The 23,508-nt window shown below is 35.7% G+C and overlaps 3 protein-coding genes across 4 annotated transcripts; 1 reads left to right on the top strand and 2 right to left on the bottom strand.

The window, feature by feature from the left end:
* The first annotated feature begins 1,032 nt into the window (after positions 1–1,032).
* Positions 1,033–4,045, top strand: LOC148201342 (uncharacterized). 2 transcript variants are annotated; one of them, XM_088111006.1, is made up of 9 exons: positions 1,033–1,172; positions 1,258–1,344; positions 1,469–1,556; positions 1,791–1,970; positions 2,072–2,251; positions 2,366–2,539; positions 2,755–2,906; positions 3,039–3,165; positions 3,759–4,045. In XM_088111006.1, exons 2-9 carry the CDS (start codon positions 1,298–1,300, stop codon positions 3,768–3,770), a joined length of 960 nt encoding a protein of 319 aa, XP_087967132.1. In that variant the 5' UTR covers positions 1,033–1,172; positions 1,258–1,297; the 3' UTR covers positions 3,771–4,045. The 2 variants fall into 2 exon arrangements, with proteins under 2 accessions (XP_087967132.1, XP_087967131.1); XM_088111005.1 differs by having other exon boundaries at positions 1,041–1,172; positions 1,261–1,344.
* A 1,323-nt stretch (positions 4,046–5,368) lies between these two features.
* On the bottom strand, positions 5,369–10,519 carry LOC148201341 (putative ADP-ribosylation factor GTPase-activating protein AGD11). The gene is made up of 10 exons (XM_088108817.1): positions 10,449–10,519; positions 10,217–10,340; positions 10,003–10,095; positions 7,959–8,046; positions 6,787–6,862; positions 6,521–6,684; positions 6,182–6,431; positions 5,663–5,779; positions 5,478–5,573; positions 5,369–5,374 (listed from the first exon to the last, which is right to left on the bottom strand). Exons 2-10 carry the CDS (start codon positions 10,263–10,265, stop codon positions 5,369–5,371), a joined length of 939 nt encoding a protein of 312 aa, XP_087964943.1. The 5' UTR covers positions 10,266–10,340; positions 10,449–10,519.
* Positions 10,520–20,178: 9,659 nt separating this feature from the next.
* Positions 20,179–22,359, bottom strand: LOC148201340 (protein WHAT'S THIS FACTOR 1, chloroplastic-like). The gene is made up of 2 exons (XM_088108482.1): positions 22,215–22,359; positions 20,179–22,015 (listed from the first exon to the last, which is right to left on the bottom strand). Exon 2 carries the CDS (start codon positions 21,972–21,974, stop codon positions 20,487–20,489), a length of 1,488 nt encoding a protein of 495 aa, XP_087964608.1. The 5' UTR covers positions 21,975–22,015; positions 22,215–22,359; the 3' UTR covers positions 20,179–20,486.
* Positions 22,360–23,508: the final 1,149 nt, after the last annotated feature.

Here is a 23,508-nt window from a genome sequence, read left to right as displayed (position 1 = left end):
GTTTCATTGATATAGGAGCAAAGTTATTTGTCCAAGCAAAAACATGAAGAATACTAATAAATTTTACATTCCAACAACTAAAATCATTCTGTATCATCCAGTGAAGAGAAAACAAATTCATAGATCTTTCGCCAAGAGAAATGTCTTCTATTGACCCAAATGCGTCCAAATGACATCATGTTTCTTCCAAAGATCTAAGTGCATAAAAGGTTTGTCACCTCCTCTCAACAATCATTTTCAACAATGAACACAAAAAATGTACATTTGTCCAAATCTCAATAAAACATATAATATTTACTTTCTCACAATTACTTTTCTTATTAAGTAATAATAATATTATTATAGTTTTTTTATTTTTATATTGCATAAACTTAAAATTTCTCGTGTACAAGAGGACCTTGTTGATTTCTCTTCAAAATCCTTCACATATTATTAATTTTTGAATACAACATAAGATACCTCCAAGTGACAAACTTAAAATAGTAAAATAACAACTTTGAAGTTGGAAACCAGTGATAGTGAAATTCAATTTTGCTTCTATTTTTTCAATATCACGACTTTTTATTACACAAAAGTCTTGTTTTCATGCCACAATTCATAAGTTTTGACGTTCGTACCCAGCACATTGTACACTTCGATCATCCCCTAGAAACATCGCTCTATCATTTAAATGAATTTTATTGTGGTTATATATTGATATAGCGATATTTAAAAATATAATTATATCATTTTCAACTATATGTTATTATTATTATTATTATTTCAATTATAATTAGTATTTAAAATAAAATTTTGATCATCATTATTATTATTTTTTGTTTATATTAAATTATATATATATATATATATATATATATATATATATATATATATATATATATATATATATATATATATATTATCGAGAAAATGAAACATCTCTAAATGAACAAATAAAAATATATATATTGGTAGCAGATGTATGTATGATTATTTTCCTGGGTTTATGACCTTGAAATTATAATTATAACTTTTAAGAAAAAAAGGTTTCTTTGGTCACCCATCTTGCCCCGTTCTCAGTTTCGCAAATCCCTTCCTCCGTCGCAGTATCTCATTCTCAATACCATCCACCGCCAAGAAGCCGTCACCTTCTCTCTGTCTTTGGTCGTTGAATCTTTCTCGCTCCCTCTCTGGTTCATTTTTCCCCTTAACCTTTCTTCATCAATAATTTAATTTCTGTTTCTATCAAATTTTAATCACTCACATTCCTACAAAAAGAAGGTTCAGGATTGGAGATTATAGAAAATCATCTCAAGTCATGGAAAGCAGTGCGAAGCATTTAGATGAGGACGTTATCAAGGAAGAGTAGGTTTTTTTGAATTGTTCCTCTTCCTTGAACGTGCATCAATTTGTGTTTGCTTCAAATTTTCTGATACGCAAGTAATAAATTGGAGCCTTTATCTTTTAAAAATCTTGTCGTTTTTCGCAGAGAATCGCCTAAACTTGCGGCGTTGTTGAAAGAGATGAAGGAAGGGTTCGATACTGTGAGGCTTAAAGTTCAATCTTTAACTGCCAAAGTGAGTGGCCCTTTTTTCAATTCAAGTAATTTTTTTTAAGGACTCCGTTAACGTCATTTCAAATTCATATAATATTAAGATTTAAAAGAAGTTTTTCTGTTGTTGGACATGAAGTTTCGCAATTTGGGCCTTTTTGGGGATTCTATAAGTTTTCTGTTATAGCTAAATATACCCTGTATCAATGAATGATATGATTATTATTATTATTGTGTCTCTCGATGTTTCTTATACCAGGTGAAAGAAGGTCAGTATCCTACAGCTGATGGATTTAGCTACCTTGAGGCTAAGAATTTGCTGCTTTTGAATTATTGTCAATCCCTTGTTTATTATTTATTGCGGAAGGCTAAAGGGTTATCAATAGAAGATCACCCTGTTGTTCGAAGTGTTGTAGAGATAAGATTGTTTTTGGAAAAGGTATAGTTTTATCCTTCTGTGTGTTGATCTTCAAGGGCTTCCATGTGTATATTTACATTGTATTATGTGTTAAACATTTGACTTCCTGGTTTCCATTGCAGATTCGGCCAATTGACAGAAAACAACAATACCAAATCCAGAAACTAGTGCAGGCTGGTGAAAATGCAGCCAAAAGTGATATTCAAAGTACGGAGCCAGATGCGTCCAATAAGAGTGAGGATGCATCAAAGTATCGTCCCAATCCTGACATGCTAGTTAGCAAAGTAGACTTAACCTTGCAGGTCAGTCAGTGTATATGTGATATTATAAATGGTGTAAAATTTGGTGTACGCAGGGTGGTAATATCTTGAAAAGGGTATTTTCCTGGTCTATCTAACTTTTATTATATGATGTAGGATGGACATGATACATATCAACCTGTAAAGTTTGCCCCTACTTCTATGGATCTAGAAAAACCTTCTAAGCATGAAAGAAATGCCTTGCGAAGAGAAAAAGAAATTCTGAAACAAGCTAAGCAGAGTGATTATATCAGGACATTGATGAATGATATGGAGGAAAGACCTGAAGAGGTAAAGTTATTTTTATGCTGAATCATTATGACTTATAGTATGCTTGGGTTTCAGTTAAACTCCTTTCAAAAGTATTTTCAGACTCAAATGTACAAAGAGAGCATCCTTCTCGAAAGTACTTTTAACTCCTAAGAATATTTTTTGAACTATTATCCGAACTTGCATTTAATGATTTTACGTAATGGTTTGTTTTGGCTGCTCACTACTCTACTCAGGTGAGGGATTTTGAGGGAGCTAGCAAAGAAGTTGATAGATTTGTCTCCAAGATGGAGAAACGCGCTCAGCAAGAGGAGGAGATGTTCACTCGTGTTCCTCTTACGAAACAGGAGAGGAAGCGAGAAAAATACTTGAAGAAATCAAGAAATGGGTATGGGAAGTGTTTGGAATGTTTTCCTTTTGTTTCTCCATTCCTAACAAGTAAAAAGAATTAAATGTGTGATAGTATTTTTGTTTAAATACATTTTTTTCTCTCTTAGCTTTTGTGCTTTTTCTATTTCAGGTTGCAAGGTCTAACAGAAAGTTTCTATGATGAAATCAAAACATTACCCTTTGAAGATAGAACTGACGAGCAAGTAATGGGATCTGGTAAAGGTAGCAGCAGAAAGAGCCGAGTACACAAGCGAAAGGTATGACATTTTATTCTTTGAAATTATGTGAAAATTGTAGACTACTTTTTTGAACTTCATATACGAAATTTTGTTTAAGTCGAATTATGTGGATGTGGTTTATGTATTGTTGCATCTGCATTGCATATGACCAACCAAATTATTTGATGATTGCTCTAATATCCACTGTGTGTAATAAAAAATTATTTAAATAAACTAATGTCTTATTCCTCTGGAGTAAGCGTGTAGAGTTGGTTATTTGTCGACTAGTTTTGTAATTTTCGAACCAATTTTTGGTCATGGAGTTTTACTATATGTACAGTTGTTTACTGATAGTTCTGAGCTGTGTGCTGAACACAGTAATAAAAGTGATACTATGATACCCGCACAATACGAAATAAAGTTAAAAATGCCCCTTGAGGGAATTTGCTCACCACCAACACAAATTTTGTATGTATTTGAAAATTTGAGTTTTATCCATCAACAGATACACACTTTCCCTTCCCTTATGCTTGGCTTTTAATTTGAAAAAGGACTTTTTAGTGTATGCATTATCAACCGACGTGATTGCATTGTACTGTTACAGAGAACTAACAATTTTGGCTTCTTTGCAGAGGAAACACTGAAGGAGGAGATTTTCAAGTTGGTATCAAGAGTCAAATCATTGTATGTCATTGACGTTTTTGTCCTTCTGTCGTTCGTCGTCACTGTGCACTGTCACCGTTGTTGTCCGTTGTCGCTTTTTTTTGATGAAGTTAAGGTTATGTGTTCCTCGAGAAATGTGAGTCAATTGTAAATTGTAATCTAAAATGTCTTAAGTCAGGTATTTTGTTAGAATGTTAATTGATAATTGTTGTTACTATCAATAAGTTATAAGTTAGTTGAACAAATTAAAATAGTATATGCATAAGAATTAAATGCTCATAATCTGAATCTATGAATAGAAAAGTGATATTAAGTTTTGTATATTTTGAAATGGTTTTGGTGACCGTGAATGAAACTCTTTATCACAAGAGTTGGTTCAAATGCACCCACGGAGGGTGTGTTATTAATCTCTCTAATTACATTGCACACGATGAGAAACTCTATTGCAAGCACCACCACGTGCAATTGACTAAGGAGAATGAAAATTTAAGCCGAAGGCGACGATGGGAAGAGTGCAATTCAAGAGAAAACCAATGGTGAAGTAGTTGCAGCTGAGACATGAANAATATCACAGTTGACAAACTTAGATTTTGACACATAACATTTCCAAACTATGTTAATGCTAATTTAATGAAAGAACTCACATTGAATCCTTTTACAAAATAGGGATTCAATTAAATAAAACAAATATAAGAATTTCGAAGGTCTAAATATAATCAATGATCAAATTACTAGTTAAACCTATTTTTGACTCAATTTTTTCTCTCTATTTTTTATTTAAAGACTCAATGTGATCTATTCCCTTATATCAACATTAACATTAATCCATTCTCTTTGTCCATATAATTGGACAATAAACATGTGAAAGGAATGATTATATTAGCATATTGAGTTCAATATCTCTAAGGAACATTAATTTTTGATTTAATAAAAAATACCACAATTCGTTTGTTTTAAAAAAAATAAGAATAAATTTTTTTAAAAATATATATATAAAAAATACTCTAAGTCAAAAATAAATAGAAAAAAATATATTGAATCATTGCCATAAATATAAATAAAAAATAGGTTTAATCCTTTTCGACATCCCTATTTATGTACGAATGTCTCAGATGGGTCCTCGTTTTCTAAAGTGTATCAAAATAGTCCTTAATTTTGAAAATTGATATCAATTGAGTCCTTTCCGTTAAGTTGGCTGGACGGCGTTAAAAAAATTGATGAGTGGATGCTGAGATGACGAACGAACGCTCGTCCACCAGCGAACGAACGCTCGTCCACCAGAGAACGAACGCTCATCGACCTCTTAGTGCTGGACGACCGTTCGTTCCACACTGGACGACCGTTCGTTCGGTGGTCGACGAGCGTTCGTTCGCTGATGGACGAGCGTTCGTTCGCTGGTGGACGAGCGTTCGTTCGTCATCTCAGCATCCACTCATCAATTTTTTTAACGCCGTCCAGCCAACTTAACGGAAAGGACTCAATTGATATCAATTTTCAAAATTAAGGACTATTTTGATACACTTTAGAAAACGAGGACCCATCTGAGACATTCGTACATAAATAGGGATGTCGAAAAGGATTAAACCTAAAAAATATTAATAAACCTAGTCTATACCAATCTATTCACCAAAAGGCATGATTATTTTTTATGGGATTTATGAGTCACAAGGAAATGATATTCAACTTACAATTTTCAGAGGAGGAATATTATCAGGAATTGACAACATTAGGCTTTCATTCCAAATTGGGTTTAAATTGTTCTTTATGACACGAGTCTTCACTGACTGCAATATAAGAGAATATATATGGAAATGTTAAGTTGAATTTGTGTATGAATGGTGTGATGTAATAATTTATAGATGAAGAATCTCACTTGGTGACCAAGGGATATGATCACATAAGGATCACTACTCATTACATCACGAACAGCAAGATTAATTCCTTTAACCACATTCACCTTTATCAACCCAACAAATTCAGTCATACCTGCCTATAACAAGGACAAACAACCTTACAATAAAATACAAAATTATCTATCAATGTGCTTAATATGTTACAATCAAAATCAACCCTTTTTTTTCTTCTTATTATACTAAAAATGAAATATATGAGCACTTTACCCTAATATATTTTTTATTAGGATAATGATACTTTGACAACATCTTTTTGATAACATTTTAATATCATCTACATGTTATTCTGTGATTGATCCAAAATTACTCAACAATCAATAATAATAATTATAAACACCAACATTGACCAATCACATAATGACACGTACATGATGTTAAAATGTTGTTAAAAAAATATTGTCAAAGTATCATTATTCTTTTTATTATTACAAAAGTTTATTTGACATATTGAAATAGGCAACAGTAAAATGAAACATTACCAATGATGTGCTATTCTTTGAAGTCCTAAAGTCATGAGTTTCTTTTCTTCCTCGACTGTTTCGAAATGTTCTGCAAATACGATGTTTAGTTTGTTGTTTATTATCAGAAGAATGCTGCTTTTTTTCTCGTATGGACTGAAGTCTTGAGGAACCAATCTGAGAATCTGATGAACTTCCTGAATTGGATGGTATGAAAGGGCAAGACATGTTCTCCTCAGCATCCAAAAACTGCATAAACTCATATTTTCTCCTGCATAATATGAAATTACAGTTTTCAACTATGTATTATGAATTTTGCATGCATGCAATGGTACGTGTATTGTGTGGTTATCCAATTACCTAATGAATTCAGAGCGTTCTTCAATGGAAGAATTAGGTTTTGGTTTTCTTATGTTACTTGGCAGGTAAGCTTCATACTTCTTGTTCACTACTGTATTTCCACCCAATTTCACCAATTCATCAACTTGTTCATCTGTCCATTCATCTAGCTTTAGGGACAGAACCTGTGTTCATGTCAAATCATTGTTACCATTTTTCTACTTACAACTATATAGATACTCGTAATGATTTATTTCAAGAAAAAATAATTAATCTTCATAAATTACCTTTGATATATGGACACCGAGGCTTCTATGTACTCCAGAGCATTTGATACATATAAAAACTCCAAGGCTTGTAGACCTGATATTCAACCAATGGTGTCAATAGAATTAAATGCAAACACTATGACTTCTTGGTTTTACTCATTTAACTTAATTTTCAATACTTTTTTATCTTGTTTTATCTACTAAATGTTATTTTCTTTTCATTTGTCTATAAATTTAGAACCATACAAAGTAAATTTAAAATTTAACTCAACCTTATAGAATTGATTTATAAGATGAAGTTTACATGTACTAGTATATCATAAATAGCTTTTATCTCTGGTTGATACAAAACTTTCCTGCAATCACGTTAAAACATATACATATGGAGTGTGAAACTAGATATTAATGAAGTTCATTAGGGGATGAAACAATATATCTAATAAATAACAAATTTTGCTAAGATAAAATAACATATGTCTTTGATTCTATGTTAAAGAGTGAAATTTAAACACAATTCAATCTTACAAAATTGACTTATAAGATAAGATTTGTATTATTTTATATATTATAAATTAATTTTATTTTTAGTCAACTTGAAATTTTAACATAAAAAAGAGATTGTGCTAAAATAATATCTACGGATTAATAATGGTATAAGTTATTAGACTCATTATAATTTGAATAAAAGAACAAGCTTTCTTTGAGAGAGAAAAAAAATCAATAATTTACATAATAAAAAGTAAAACTTAAAGGTGAAATAGGAGTTTTTCAAATTAATTTGGGATATTTCACCTCCATAAAAAAAAGATGGTTTTATTTAATTATAGGTTTATGGGTTTTGTTTGATTTTCATATTTTTTGTATTTATTTCGTTTAATGGAGTAATTTATGATGACAGACGATTAGTTGAAATAATTTGATTTTTTTTTGTTATATTTGTATTGTGTCTTTGAAATATAATATATATATATATATATATATATATATATATATATTATTATAAAATATATTTTAAAGATACGATGGAAGGACAACACCAAAAATATTAATAAAACATTGTTAAGTGAACTTTTAAATATCAATCTGATTGCATGTCAAAATATCAAAATTTATAATGATATTTGAAATAAAAAAAAAGAAAATAACATGAGAATATAATAAAGTCGTTTAAAAATGAATGTAATACTTACACCCATTTTGGCTCTAATGATCCACAATCGGCACAATACCTGTTCCCAGCTTGACGCATCAAATTGTCTAATCTTTTCTGCGGTCCTTCTTATACATACAGGGAAATTAATATATATATATATATATATATATATATATATATATATATATTAAAGTTATAAATTATGTAAATTTCTCTAGTAAAATTTATCCCCAACACATTAATATTTGCAATTGAAAAGTACAATAAAGACAATATCAGACTACCTTGATGAAAACATTAAAAAAAACACATTAAACATATAAAAATATTTGGTTAAGACGAAGAAAGAAGAATTCGAAATTTACCAAAGAAAATAAATTCTACAAAATATTCCGATCATTTCACTAAATATTCTAGTAACATAGTCGTAGTTCTTAAGGTTGTGTTACACAAACTAGTTAAAATATTAACTTTAATTATTTTTAATTAATTTTTCAATAATGCTCTTATATCGTTTTAGTATAATTTTTGTCCAGAATATCACTCAAAATAACTTATTTTGTTTTTGTATGATATCGTTTCATTTTGTAACTCTCTTAAGTTGATAGAAAGAAAAATGTTTTTTTTTTTGGATTTGAGTCTCTTTGAGATTTCTCTTTCTTTCATTATCTTTTATATTGAGAAGTCTTTTCAAATGGTAAATTTACAGTTTACACTTTTCCTTTTTCCTCGTTGAAAGGAGGGTATTTCTTCTTAATAATGTTTTCCATCCCTTATAATAATGTTTTTCATCCCTTATAATAATGTTTTTCATCCCTTACAATGTGGTTGAACGAGACAATTTAATAAAGTAGTTCATTTATTTGGTGAATTTGAAATTATTTAAAATAAAATAAGTTGTTTGGATGTGAAAATTAGAAAAAAGAATTTAAAATTTAGGAATTTTGAAAAGGTACTTCAAATAACTAAAAAAAATATGAAAATCATTTAAAAAATAAAGAAATTAAAATTTCAGAACTAGTTACTTTTTCTTTTTTAGAGGTATCAATTTGACCTATGATTTATGAGTGAGTCTCAACTCACTTCAAAATAAATTCCCATTATATTTGTATATTAGGTTGACCTTTGACCAGGTTGACTCGATTAAATCTCCTGTGCTAATCGATTTGGCTTAACGTTCAATTTAGTTGCTTGACGTGGATCAACTCGGTTTGACCTTTTATTTGGTCGACTTAACCCGATTCTTCGGCTTGACCAACTTGAATCAATCTTTAGCCTAGGTCATCTCAAGTCAACCTTCTTTCGAGTCAACTCAGGTTGACCTTTGGTTCTAATAAGCTTACTCAACTTTTGACACAAGCCAACTCGACTCTTCGAACTAACCGACTCGAGTAAACCATTGTTCCAACTTGGCTTGATCTTTGATTCGATCCAACTCAATATGATTTTTTGACCTAGTTGATTTTGCTCGACTTTTAGTTCAAGGTGACTTGACTTGACTTTCAGCTTAATATGACTCGACTTAATTTGTAGTCCAAACTGTTTCAGCTTGATATTTGGTTCGAGTAAACTCAGTTCGATCTTCGATTCAGAGTAATTATTTTGGTTTTTGTTATTCTTTTGGACATGTGAATTTTTTTATGTGAATTTTTTTATGTGAATTTTTTTATCTTGTGGACTTTTTGACTTTGATCCATCTAGACTAAAACGGGATAAACTAAAGTGATAACTCTACTTTCTATACACATTATACATATATATTATTGAAAAAAATTAAATTATTAAATATTATTTTAACATTTAAATTTAACTATTTTTTTTTGTAAATTTTAATTTTAAAATACATATTTTTAATATGAAATTTTATCTTAGAAAAATTCAATTACTCTATTCAAAAAAGAAAATTAACATACAAAATATTTAAAAAATATTACAAATAATGATATTTAAATATTATATATTTCAACTTGTTGTGTATTTTAATTTCTTAAAATTATTGAAAAAGGTGTCTCCGATACATGATAAACTAACAAAAGAGTATTCAACATAACAAAGAAAAACAAGATGAAAGTATATATTACCAGAAGACATCCATCGTTCTCTTAGATTGTGAGCATTGAGATTAGGTGTTTCTGAACAAAACAGATCATAAAGACAAGATCCTGATCCTGATCCTACAATTAACCATTTCATTTAATACTTAGCACCACATGCTCTCATCATGGTTTACAACATTCTTATTGGTAAAATCTAATTATACTAATAATAAATTCAGACATTAATAGAATCAAATACCTGATATGCCATTGGTACTATGATGTTCTCGTTGAACAGACATCTCCATTTTTAAATATTTAAAACCAATTCAAAAGAAATTGAGGCTATAACATTGGAATAGCTATGTCTGTCAACTGCTCCTCTGCAAATTGCGTGAAGAAACATAAAAACATGACCAATAAGAATAAAATAAGAATGGTAAAAAAGACAATAAAAGAAAATTGTTTTTGGAATATATAGAAAATCTTACAAATTAAATAATCTCCTTTCTCATGGCATTCGTCAATGGCAGCTTATTCTCTACACCAGATGGAAGTCAATTGAATTTTGTTAGCCATTGTAGCAACACAAGGAATTGGAACATTTTCAAACAATGATGAAATCGTGAAATTTGATATAATTGATCTAAAAAGCTAAAAAGAATTTGAATTTATGTTATGAGAAAATGCATTATTCCTAATTCGTATGAAAAGTGAATGGGAAAAGTACCATAGAACATTGATGTTCATAGAGAAATAGTTGAACGCGCTTCATGGGGGCGAGTTGAATCTTGTTCATGACAAAGCAACGTATATTTATCCAACACACATTGCTACATCAATTCCTCAACTACTACCATAAATAGACATTTTCCAATCTTATCATTACCAACAGTCATTAAAATATGTATACTTATTATCACATCATATCCATTACAACTCAAAAATCATTTTTCATTTCATCTCTCCAAACACATCCTAATAAGAGCAAAGGAAGATTTTTAAGTTTTATGAACTTACCTTAACAAAATCTTCCACTTCCCTTGCTGCTTTTTCATCTCACTCTTCCTCAAATCTTTTCCCATTCTTCAGAGGCCATGTTGTCTCAAACAGAAGGTATATGTATATATATATATATATATATATATATATTATCTAATATGCATTATTCCAATATTTGAGGTTGTGGTGTGCATGTTTTAATGTTTGGGTCAACGGGTGCTCTTGCAAGCTGTCACATGCTATTCGTCTTCATATTTTTTGTTTATTCAGTATTTTGCTCATGACATAAGAACTATTCATTAAAATAATCAGGAATTTATCAATGAGTAATTCTGAAAGGACTAATAGTGATGAAAATGTAATATTTAAAAATGAATGAGACATTTGTGTGATGTGTTTTTTTTTTTTAAAAAAATAGGGACTTCGATCGATTCTAATTTAAGAATAGAATACATTATGGTCTTTAATTTGATCTTCTGATAAAATTAAATTCCTATGGTTACATTATCTGAAGTGATATTAGATTTGGATTTTTGGAATTTAAAACTAATAAATGAAATAAAGAAAATTTTACTATTTTTTATAGTGAGTTTTCTCAATTCTTAATATTGTATTTAAATTATAAGATATTTTTACTAAATTAGATATTTATGAATATAATAAATATCATCATGAACTAGTAACAAGTTGGTGTTACAATACGTAATCCAAACTCATAAAATATTGAAAATTAGAGAAATGAAGTTTTCTATAAAAATTAATTATACTTGATAAAAAAAATCATTGTTATTCTTGGATTAACCTTTTAAGCATTTATTAAAAATTTAAATTTATTGTTAAATTTTGAAAAGTCAAATTTGTTAAATGTACTCTACAAGTATAAGGAAAGATTTGTATTTCTAATGTGAACATTTATTCCAAATCCTAAAGCTTCTTAAAATGTTTGATTGATGTAACATCCCAAAAATACAGCAATAATCTATATATTAGGATAATCACATTAATAATAATCCAAAAATCAGTTTTACACTAGAGTCGAGCGTACGCTCATCGCCGAACGGCCTTACAAAAGAGTTACAAATTAAAGCCGTACCTCATTACCCAAACTATGCGACCGGTTTACAAAATAACAATACCGATCGTTCATACTTAAACAAAAGGAAAGGTGAGCGGACGTCCACCTTACTATAACTAGACTATTGACCGAACGTCCTACTGTTCCGTCTTTACATCAAATTCTTCCAAATTTTCTTCTTCCAGCGCCTCTTCCAGTAGCTCGCCTCCTTCTGCTCACATCCACACGGATGATCATTGCAATGACAAGACGGACGTACAAACGAGACAACACAAGGAAAAACACAGGATAAGCTTATGTAATTTAATTCATACATCAACATATAAAGTAAACATTCCAATACTCAAGAAACATTTCAACGTATGTATCATACCGAGCCTATCACTAGACTGACCGTCTGGACTATATGAATCTGTGTAGCTACAAGCGTTCTTGCACCCGGGTGATGTAGTAACTGGGATACACTCAACAGCTGCCACCCGAGGTTAGCCCTATCCAAAGTACCCCTAAGGACTAGGACCTCCTGTCGTTCCCACACATGACCTACCCTCCCCTACGTGAGAATGAGTACTCATGGAACATCAGGATGAACTGCCAGCATTAGCATAACCACAGTCATACTTTACCAATTCCAATATTCAATACATGAGTCGTTCCTCCTCGGAACGCTCGTTCAAAATCCACAACCGTTTAATCATCTCATATACTATTCATCCTTTATAATCTTTCACTTTATTATCACTTTCATCATCAGTTACAAGGACATTAAATAATTAACGTTCAGCCCTCTTCAGAACGAGGACGAACGATAAGAACGAGACCGATGATCCTCCCGTTCAGAACAGAATAAGACTAAGAGAGTTACTTTTGGATTTAAGAAATGAGCCGAGTAAAATAGTGAAATATGTGACGAACGGTATTTACCACGTGAGTCAGTTAAATGATCTGACTCTCTTGAGTTCAAATCAATACTTAATGAATAATTCAAGTATGGAGGCCTTAGGTCGGATCCAATGCAAGAAGAATAATCAAGATGTTAAGGACTATATTTAGAATAGTTCACATACGGAAATCCAATGCCAGTAAATGACCGAACATGGAAAAAGAAATATTACTGAAGTTGGACAAACGCTATTTTATCAAGATTGATTATACATTAGTACGAGTGTTTGGTGTGAAACCGAACACTACTCAGTACGAGCGCTAGGTGTAAGACCGAGCACTACTTAGTACGAGCGCTATGTGTAAGACCGAGCACTACTAATCTTAAAGTACGAGGGTATATATATATGTATTACTTTATTTCGAATATCCGGATACAACTATGCTGAGCCGAACGCTCCAACCTAGTGTTTCTCATGAGGACACTCGTTCTCGAATAGAATTCTCTCCAAATGAAAGAATTCCATTTTAAAACAGTTTACTAGAAAAATCGAACGGTAGGGGACCGTTCGATGACGAACGTACATTATCATAGTGAGAATTTCATATTCAGATTTTCATTTATTTCCAACTCAAGTTTCAACACATCAGTTTATAACCTTATAACTTCACATCAAATATCAATTTACATACTTTATAGAATCCATATTAACAATTCATACTCCAAAATGATTACTCATATTCACATTCATATACTTCATACATATCAACCATCATCATAAATATCAACCAGCATGCATCATATTCATTCATTCAAACAACGGACGTTCATACACAACAACTACATACAGATTAAATTAAAGGGTTAAATATGTTTTTGATCCCTTAACTTTAACTGAAAATTTGAATTAGTCCCTCTTCAAAACTTTGGACTAATTTAGTCCCCAAACTTTAGAAATGTGTGAATTTAATCCTTTTAACCAAATTTTGTTAACTTTATTTAATGTTTCAAACGCATTTCTCAGTTAACATTGAAGCAAAAATGTGTCAAACGATATAAACAACTCAAATGCTATCATGAAACGCACTTGAAACATCAAATAAAGTTAACAAAATTTGGTTAAAAGGACTAAATTTACACATTTCTAAAGTATGGGGACTAAATTAGGCCAAAGTTTTGAAGAGGGACTAATTTCAATTTTCACTAAAAGTTAAGGGACCAAAAACATATTTAACCCTAAATTAAATAAGCTTCCCTTACCTGGATACGTGATTGAACGTCCTAAGAGTAGGTTTTTGGTTCGTTCGACTATAATCTTTCTACCCTCAACGATCACTTAACTCTTCCAACTAAACCGAACAACATCAAAATCAAAAATAACTTAGACTACACCCCTGCATGCAACCAGAACTTGGTTTGCATGTAACAAAAGAACGAACGGCTAAGGAAAAGGAACTTACCAGTTTCAGAACTCGAAGCTGTTCGGTTCAAAATGAAGCTTACGACGCCGGGAACGCTTCTACGGTCTCTGAATGATGATCGGAGAAGAGAAAGATGAGTTACAGTAGAGAGAAGGGGAAGTTTCTAGAGAGAAGAAGGAGAAAATGAAAGATCAGATTTTTGGAAGAAAAAGGGTGCATGCAGAGAGAGTGGGAAGGAGGTTTCAGAAAAATCATTTTTTCTTCTCACGTAAAACGAGCTTCCGCTCTTCTGCTGACATCTGCATCCCACTATCTGATTTCAGATCTCGTTTCTTGACACCTGGCGTCAGCGCAGAGGGTTTTGGTGCGTTTTAAATGAGCTGACAGGAGGGGTTTTGGGTGCGTATTTACGAGGTCTGACAATTGATCTGAGTTAAGTGATAGAAATATAAAGATGATATAATTCACAATATCAACAATTTAATTAATTAGGTTAGTGTTGAAAAAGAAAAGAGGTTAAACTCAAACCATGGAGAGATTAATTGATTTTAAACAAAAATGATTTTTCAAGGTTTCATAAATAGATCATAAAGATTTTTATGAATCTTGCTACTTTATTTAGAATGAGATATAGGTATCACATCAAACACCTAAAATAAAGCCAATGGGATACTGGGAGGCCGAGGAGTTGAGGCCTTGGAGGCCAGGAGGCCGGTCGGTTGTGGACCTGGGAGGTCGGGGGTAGAGGCCTTGGAGGCCGGGAGGCCGGTCGGTTATGGACCTGGGAGGCCGGGGGTAGAGACCTTGGAGGCCGGGAGGCCAGTCGGTTGTGGACCTTTGGAACACCCCGGCCGAGTGACATAGTGTTCCGCGCATATACTTGGGCTTATGGTCACGTCGGACGGTAGTGGTTCTTCGGAAAGAACTCCCCGTTCACCGCCCGGGCCAAGCTGACATTGGTTCTTCGGAAAGAACTCTCCGTTCATCAGCTTGGGCTTGTGGTCACGCCGGACGACAGTGGTTCTTCGGAAAGAACTCCCCGTTCACCACCGGGGCCAAGCTGACAGTGGTTCTTCAGAAAGAACTCTCCGTTCATCAGCTTGGGCTTATTCTATGTTTGATGTCGGATGATGGAGGAGAGCTCGTTTTTACGCAGTCGTCCAATTATTCCGGGTTACCTGTATTAGGAAGAGAACGTAATCGAATTTGAAGTTTAAAGAAAGTAGATAATTATACCCTGTAAGGTAGACCGGTCAGTTGAAGATGCTCTGATGAGAAGGATTGTTCCTAGAGAGCATTTCCGAGAATAACCGTGCGTGGCCCAGGAGAACTTCCTAGCATACGTTGATGACCGTGCGTGGCCCAGGAGTTCTTAAAGAACTAGTAGACGAAATTTGTTCGGCCGAGTTGTTGAATGCTGGAATACTTGACGCCATGAAGGACGGACGATAGAGGATTGAAGACCAAGTACCCGAGTGGCCGAACGATCCAGTTCTTGTGAGGCCGAACGGCCGAATACCTGAATGTTGAGGCCACAGAATACCTGAATGTTGAGGCCACAGAAGGCCGAATAGTGGAGGTCGAGCGACCGGACACCAGCAGGAACGAACGGCCGAAACGAATGCATGGGAGGCCGAATTGTCGAATGCATGTGAGGCCAAATGGCCGAAATGAATGCACGAAAGGCTGAACGGCCAAATTAATGGACGAACGTATGTGGGGCCCGGGAGACCGAACGGTTGAAACCGTGAGGCCGAACGACCAAACATCTGAATCATATGGCCGAACGGCAGATGCCTCTGGAGGCCGAGTCCCTGAGGCTAGAATTGGCCGACAAGTTGTAGCCTTTGGAGGCCGAATTGTTGGCTGACTATCTGCGAAGCCCAAAAATTTGGTGCCATATTTGGCTAAGTGTCTACAAGGCCAGATTATGGAATTACCTAAGACCAAGGTATGGCCGAGCGGCAGAATCCGGATGACCAATCACGAGCTTGGGCCTATCAACCGAACGTACTAGGCCAAGGAGGTCGAGCGAGTAAGGCCCTTACAGGCCGAATGCGTGGGGCCTCTGTTCACCGAATGGTTAAAGAAGCGAGGCCGCGAGGCCGAATCGCTTCTGTCGAACGCCTGAGGCCATGTTTGGTGAAGTTCTTGTTAGAATAGGTTTTGAGGATTTACCTAAGGCCAATGCATTGGCCGCGCGTATGGTGAAGAGTCAATGACAGTACGCATGAGGCCAATCGGTAGAACGGGCAAGACTGATTTGTTGGATTGTCGAGGCCGGGCGTAGAACGACCGGTAGTTCAGGTTGAACGGCCGGGATGACCAAATGCTGAATGCCAATTTGGCTAAGTACCTGAGGCCTAATGGCCGAATGGTAGATCTCGAACACGTACCTTGCAGGCCAAATGGCCGGATGGCGGATGCCAAATTTGGTTGAGGCCGGACGGCCGAGAGTTGAGCCGAATTGCCAGATTCTAGATGCCAAATTTGGCTAAGTACCTAAGGCCGGATGGCCGCTTGGTAGAGGTCGAATACTTGGAGGCCGAATGGCCATACGGATGATGTCGGACGACCGAGAGTTGGATGCCAAATCTGGCTAACGTTGAGGCCGGACGGCCGAGACTTAAGGCTTGATAGCCGACAGCTGAGGCCAAATGGCAGAGAGCTTGTTGAGGCCGGACGACCGAGAGTTGAGCCAGATTACCAGATGCTAGATGCCAAATTTGGCTAAGTACCTAAGGCCGGATGGCCGCTTGGTAGAGGTCGAATACGTACCTTGGAGGCCGAATGGCCGGACGGTTGATGTCGGACGACCGAGACTTGAATGCCAAATCTGGCTAAGGTTGAGGCCGGACGGCCGAGACTTGAGGCTTGATAGCCGACAGTTGAGGCCAAATGGCCGAGAGCTTGTTGAGGCCGGACGACCGAGAGTTGAGGCCTGATGGCCGAGAGTTTGAGGCCTGATAGCCAAGTACTTGAGGCTGAACGACCGGGAGTTGAGGTCGAACAGCCGGGAGGTGAGGTCGGATGGCCGGGGAAACAAGGCCACGAAGTCGAATGGTCTTGACCGAACGACTGAGGATGCGCGACCGAACAGTGGAGACTGAGTTGTTGGGTTGATGAAGCCGAGTGCAAAGGGTTGAACGGTGGAAGTTGACGTTCTTCTGAGGTGCCCCTCATTGGTTCCTTGTGTTTACAATGGGGAATACCCACTCGGCCCCACGGTGGACGCCAAATGTTTCGACCGGATCTGGTGGGATCCTGTTAAAACACTCACAAACGATGAAGATTGGCAGACGGATGATTTCGCATGCAACGGATCAGACGGACGCTTGATGGCGGGTGGCTGATTTCTCACCAGCCGAAGCAGATCGAGCGGCTCTGGCGCTTGGGAGCACTAGGAGCTGACGAGAACCGGACGGACACTGCTGAATCTCACGAACTGAAGAAGACCGGGCCAAGACCGGACGGACACTGTAAGACCCTAGAACCTCAAGAATTTACCGAGTTGTAAGAAGTTCAAGTTATAATGTAAAATAGAATGCTTCAAAGTTTGACATGGTTTACTATTTTAATTATAACTTTTTGTAGAAAATATCAATTGAGTTGATCAAAGAGCTTCAATTTGAGTACCCATACGCGTATTTTCGACTTCGGGAAGGGGGTCAACCGGACGATCAAAGTTGCTACAATCGTGCTGTTGGGGGACTTGCGCCCAGCGCCCTTTCCTATGTGGCGCCCAGGCGCGAGGCTTGCGCAAAAAGTGGCGCCTAGCGCCTCTAGTGGGGCGCCCGGGCGCGAGCGTATCAACTTTCAGATCTGAAATAAGTGGGAATTGCATGGAAAGTTGGGGAATATGCTCCATAATCATAATGTTCGTCCCTTGGGCCAGAGAGGAGCGTGGGCAGACCTCCTTTCCAATTATTAAGTACTTCTTAGTGGATTAAGGGGCCATGGTGTCTCTTGGGCACATCTACAAGTGTGGGAAAAAGGAAGAAATGGGTTCTGCACTTGTGGGAGTGAAGTTGTTGCTGCAAAATCCGTGAGAGAGGTGAAGTTGAGAGCTTCTAGAGTTGCAAGGAGGCCAAGGTGCTGCAAGTCTTGTGAAGATGGATTCAAGGTTTTGCAAAGGAAGTCTTCAACAGGTAAGGGGTTTAACTTGGGATATAACATAGTGTATGATGGGTAGAAGGTAAGGGGAGCTAGATCTATTTCTTTGATTTTTGAAATATATTGTGTTTGATGCAAATCTGGGAATAAGGGGGTGAAAAATGGGGTTTCTGGAAATCTGGTGCAATTCTGCAGAATTCTGCAGAACGCGCGTTGTCCAAATTGCTCGACCAATTAGTGGTCGGCAAACTATCCTGAGTGTTCGGTCTTCGTGAAATAGTGATCGTCGGCGTTTGTCCTTAAATTTGTATTCTCAGAGAGTGATCTTAAGCGTTCGGTCTTGGTTATGTATTGGTAATTGTAAGCGTTCGGTTTTGATGAGGTATTCACAGGTTTAGCTTGTAACGTTCGGTTGTTAGGTGTTACCGTTTGGTTAAGCCTTGATTTTGGTACCGTTCGGTTAGGTGTTGATTTATGTCGTTCGGTCAGAGTTTATTTTTAATACAGTTCGGTTGATATCTGAGTTGATAGTATCCGGTTAAGCATTGATCTGTTACCGTTCGGTCTTGAATGTTTAGTACCATTCGGTTAGTCTTTGTCTTGGTACCGTTCGGGTAGGTTTTATTTTGGTAGTCAAATTTAGTAACGTTCGCTCTAAGAGTTCAGTTGGTACCTTACAGTTAAGGGTGAGTTTAATACCGTTCTGTTAAGTGTTGAATTAGTACCGTTCGGTCAGAATTGGATTTAATACCGTTCCGTCAGGCTTTGATTTAATACTGTTCGGTGAAGTGCTGATGTGGTATTGGTCGGTCATGTGTTAAGTTTTGATAATTCGGCCAGGATTCTAGACGATCGTCCAGTACTTTAGGTGTTCCGCAAAGTGACCTTGGGGTTCGACCAAGACACAAAACGTTCGTCCTAATGGTGTCCGGTTTAATAGTGTTTGATTTTGAGTGTTCGGTCTTGATATATTAGTGAGTATAAGCGTTCGTTCTTAACTTGGTATTCTTGGGTAGCAATCTTGAGCGTTCGGTTTTAAGTTGGTATTCTTAGGTTTGAGCGTTCGGCCTGGGTCTGGGTTTAATTGTGATTGTGAGCGTTCGGGCTTAAGTTGGTATTTTTAGGTTTGGATCTTGAGCGTTCGGCCTTGGTTTAATTGTGATTGTGAGCGTTCGGCCTTGGTTTAATTGTGATTGTGAGCGTTCGGCCTTAAGTTGATATTTCGGCCTTATATATATTATTTCACGTATTATTATTATTTTATATATATTATATATAATAGAAAAAATCGAAATCAATTCTTTTATATATATCTGAAAAATCGATTCTCGCATCTCCAGTGTCACGTGCTGCCCAAAATCTATTTCCGTTGTGCATTCTTAGCTCACCAAGACACACTCCAATGGCATCCAAGAGCAGCAGCACCTACACAACAGGGTACTTGTGTCAATTTATACAAGTAGAGATATCTTTCTTGTCACATCTCCTCACCCCACCGTGGAACCACTATCAGTAAAAACAAATAAAGGCTAAGAGTGACATAGCCTGAACACATAAGGTCCCCTCACCCTAAAGTTATACAAGAAATTTGAGGCAATGGTTTAATTTGTTGTTATGGTGTCAAAGCTGCAACAACAGTTAGAAGACTTTTGTATCATGGTATACTACAGATAAATTTGCTCTCCTATAAGTCAATCACGAACCTTAACCCACCATAGACAGTAACCTGACACTTCGAAAACATAGAATAGAAATTTGCCAAGATCACTCTTGGGACAGAAAAACAGCAATTGGAAATAATTGGAGGAGCGAATTTCTATAGTTAACCCCTCTTTGAGCTTCAACTTTTGCTTCAACTTTATCATATGTACACAATCTTACACCGAATAGTCTTTCAATTAATATAGTAAATAGTAAAGCATGGATCAGGCTCCCAATCATGGTACGGTGGATGCAATCTGGAACCATAAATTACCATTTGAAAACTTTACTGCTTTACTTGTGTGGGAAAAAACTATGTTCTACAAATTAAAAACTACCAAGGCTGCATCTGAGGTTCATCCAAACCATGTTGAATAGGAAAAGGTTCCGCAGTCCAGAATTCTCCATAATTGCTTTGGGAGAAAATCTTGTCTCCTTGATCATCATCATCATCAGCCTCGAAATCCAACTCCTCAAATATATTCTCAAAACCATCATCATACACATTCTCAAAATTGTCGATCCCAATATTATCATCGTAATCATCATCACTGTCAGAATTATTTTGATCAGCTTCATTCAAGCTGCCAATATCTTTCCTAAACCTACTCTTCCTTCTCTCTCGTCTCATTCTCTTGGACTCCCTAGCCAAGTCCATCCATTTATCCTGTATGGATAAAATCTCTTCCTTCTCCAATAAGTCACCCTTCTCACCAAACCCCTCCACCAAGAAAACTGAATGTCGTTGCCCTTTCAAACTCACATAAAACAATTCCGGGTGCCTTATTATCATCCCTCTCAACTTGTTTGGGAAGCCAAAGTCCTTTCTGAAATGAGTCAAGTGGTCTATTAAAGTCCTCTTTTCAATTGTCATTGCAAGAATCTCCCTTACTACTGCACAAGATCTCTTTTCTGCCTCTAACGATTCCTTGGAAAAAGCCTCAGCAGGATTCCTATAGGGGCAAACTTCTGGCATTTCTTCAAATCTCAGCAAGAAATCCTGGTGACGTCTCTTTAAATTAAGCCCCTTTCGAAGCCTCAATTGCTTGAACTTCAAAGGACGATCAACTATGAAACCAGGATCACGGGATGCACGAGGCGGCAAACACTTTGCCAAGTTGACATCCCAAGATACAAGCTCAAGTGCACGGCCATAGGGCGTGTCAACAGTCCTGAATTTCTCCGGATGATCATTGCACAACCTGGACCTAAAATTAGGAGGGAGACCAAGATGTGGAGCAAAGTGAACCAATTTGGACAGAAGTAACTTGCGGCGAGAAGATAGCATAAGAAGCTTTTGCAGTTTCGCAGCCAACATGTTGGAAATGGAAGATTGAAAAGCCAGTTCCTCAGCAGCAACAGCAGCCGCAGCTGGGGTCAATCGAACACAGAGTTTGGGATGTAACTTGGTAGCATTGAGTGGTTTGGGAGGCCATGACATATTGAAGAGTTCAAAAATGGATGGATATCTATGAATCATAGAAAGTATAGAACGAGGCTTGGGAAGACCAAGATAAGAACGGCATTTACACAGAATATGAACTGGAATATAATGTTTCGATTTAGAGAGAAGTAAAGTTTTTAACTTTTGAACAAACCTAACCCTATACTTCATGACAACATGCTTATCGAGTGCACGGTCATGGACAAGTTTTATAGAGGAACAAGAAATTGAAACAGAGACATTTTGGAGACGGTTACCCGTTTTCAATTTCTCGTTGATCGAAAAAGATGAAGGTTTTGTTCCGCCATGAACGAAACTGGAACTTAGGGAAGCAACTGGTTTGGGATTGCCGAATGAAAGAGGGAGGCAAAGTGCCATGTTTAACGCTTCAACCACTCAGATAACACACCATAACATACCTGAAAATGACAAAAAGAACAAAAATATTACAAGAATGAAATGTTATTGAGACAGAACACCAAATTCTTACAGCATAACAAGAAGACCAAATTCTTATAGCATAACAAGAACACCAAATTCTTATAATATTGAATTTGTATAGAAAATTTAAAGACAGAATTATGATTTCAATTAGAATAAAGCTTGTGTCGATTACACGGCAAAGAAGTGGTTAGCAAGGCAAGAAATGTGCTTTTCCGGCGAGGCAGAGAGGGTTTAAGAGAAAAGAGAGAGTAGGGTTTCTTCCGTCGAGGCCGTGAGGGAAGAAGGAGAATTTTATTCAAATTGAAAAAAAAAAACTAAGTTCTGATAAAAGTACTGTAACATTACTCAGACAGCTTATCTTCTCCCAAGTAAATAAGATGACATAAATAAAATAATAATCATGATACTCAGATAACAAAAAAAGTTACTTAATTTAAATATATAAAATATTTGAATACTAAATAAATCAAATAAAATATAACAATTGAATAAAATTTATTAGAAAGGTTAATGAAAGGTATAACATTCTAAAATTGATAAAAAAACAGAACTAAACTATTTAAATAAAAATATATATTAACTTTATTGTATAATGCGTATAAGATTAAATAAAACTACACAAATTAAATTAAATTAAAATTAACTAGATAAGAATAGTTATCTTTTATAAACTAATTTGAGGATTTGTTGAATTTAGAGACCAATTAATCCCTTCTAGTTGAAGTAAATGGTTACTTTTAATTCCTAAAGATATACATTAATTTAATTTATAAGAGAATAATTTATTAAATTAGGCCTTAATATGTAAAAAGATGTGGAAATTTGGTTAAGTTTCATCAAATCATCTTATAATTCATGTTTAAATATTATTGAATAAGTAGCATGTTAATGATTAATTATATTAAATACGTTATTGGGGTTTAGCAATTGTCTTTATTAAAAAGAAAAGACTTAATTACCTACTTAGTCCCCATGTTCGGAGGTAATTTGCTGTATAGTACCCGGTTTTAAAAATGTAGGCATTTGATACCTATGTTTTGAAATTTGTATCAATTGAATCCTACCCACTTAACGCCGTTATAAATCTAACGTTTTTCTGACTTTGTATGTGATTTGTGGACGAGCGTTTGTGGACGAGCAATTGATAACGCTCGCCCTGTGGACGCAAGTACGTTCAGTGGACGCTCGTCCAGCGAAGCGAACACCCAGTCAGGCAGAAGAGGACGCTCGTCCAGTGAAGCGAACGCCCAGTCAGGCAGAAGAGGACGCTCGTCCAGCGAAGCGAACGCCCAGTCAGGCAGAAGAGGACGCTCGTCCAACGAAGCGAACGCCCAGTCAGGCAGAAGACGACGCTCGTCCAGCGAAGCCAACGCCCAGGCAGAAGAGGAGGCTCGTTCAGCGAACTAAGAGGACGCTCGTCCACAACCGCTCGTCCACAAATCACATACACAGTCAGAAAAACGTTAGA

The sequence above is a fragment of the Vigna umbellata genome, chromosome 3 (assembly GCF_029865625.1).
Source record: "Vigna umbellata cultivar VRB3 chromosome 3, Vumbellata_1.0, whole genome shotgun sequence".
Classification (NCBI taxonomy): Eukaryota; Viridiplantae; Streptophyta; class Magnoliopsida; order Fabales; family Fabaceae; genus Vigna; species Vigna umbellata.
The sequence above is the reverse complement of the archived record's forward strand: the minus strand, read 5'-3'. Positions and strand labels throughout refer to the sequence as shown.

Excerpts from the sequence above, each read along its gene's own strand:
- LOC148201342 (XM_088111006.1), top strand. The coding sequence starts at position 1,298 with ATGGAAAGCAGTGCGAAGCATTTAGATGAGGACGTTATCAAGGAAGA. Across the intron at positions 1,971-2,071 it reads TAAGATTGTTTTTGGAAAAG|ATTCGGCCAATTGACAGAAA; the intron begins GTATAGTTTTAT and ends TTTCCATTGCAG. Across the intron at positions 2,252-2,365 it reads AAGTAGACTTAACCTTGCAG|GATGGACATGATACATATCA; the intron begins GTCAGTCAGTGT and ends TATATGATGTAG.
- LOC148201340 (XM_088108482.1), bottom strand. The coding sequence starts at position 21,974 with ATGGCACTTTGCCTCCCTCTTTCATTCGGCAATCCCAAACCAGTTGCT.
- LOC148201341 (XM_088108817.1), bottom strand. The coding sequence starts at position 10,265 with ATGGAGATGTCTGTTCAACGAGAACATCATAGTACCAATGGCATATCA. Across the intron at positions 6,863-7,958 it reads TCATTAGAGCCAAAATGGGT|GTCTACAAGCCTTGGAGTTT; the intron begins GTAAGTATTACA and ends GTTGAATATCAG. Across the intron at positions 6,685-6,786 it reads TCGGTGTCCATATATCAAAG|GTTCTGTCCCTAAAGCTAGA; the intron begins GTAATTTATGAA and ends ACATGAACACAG.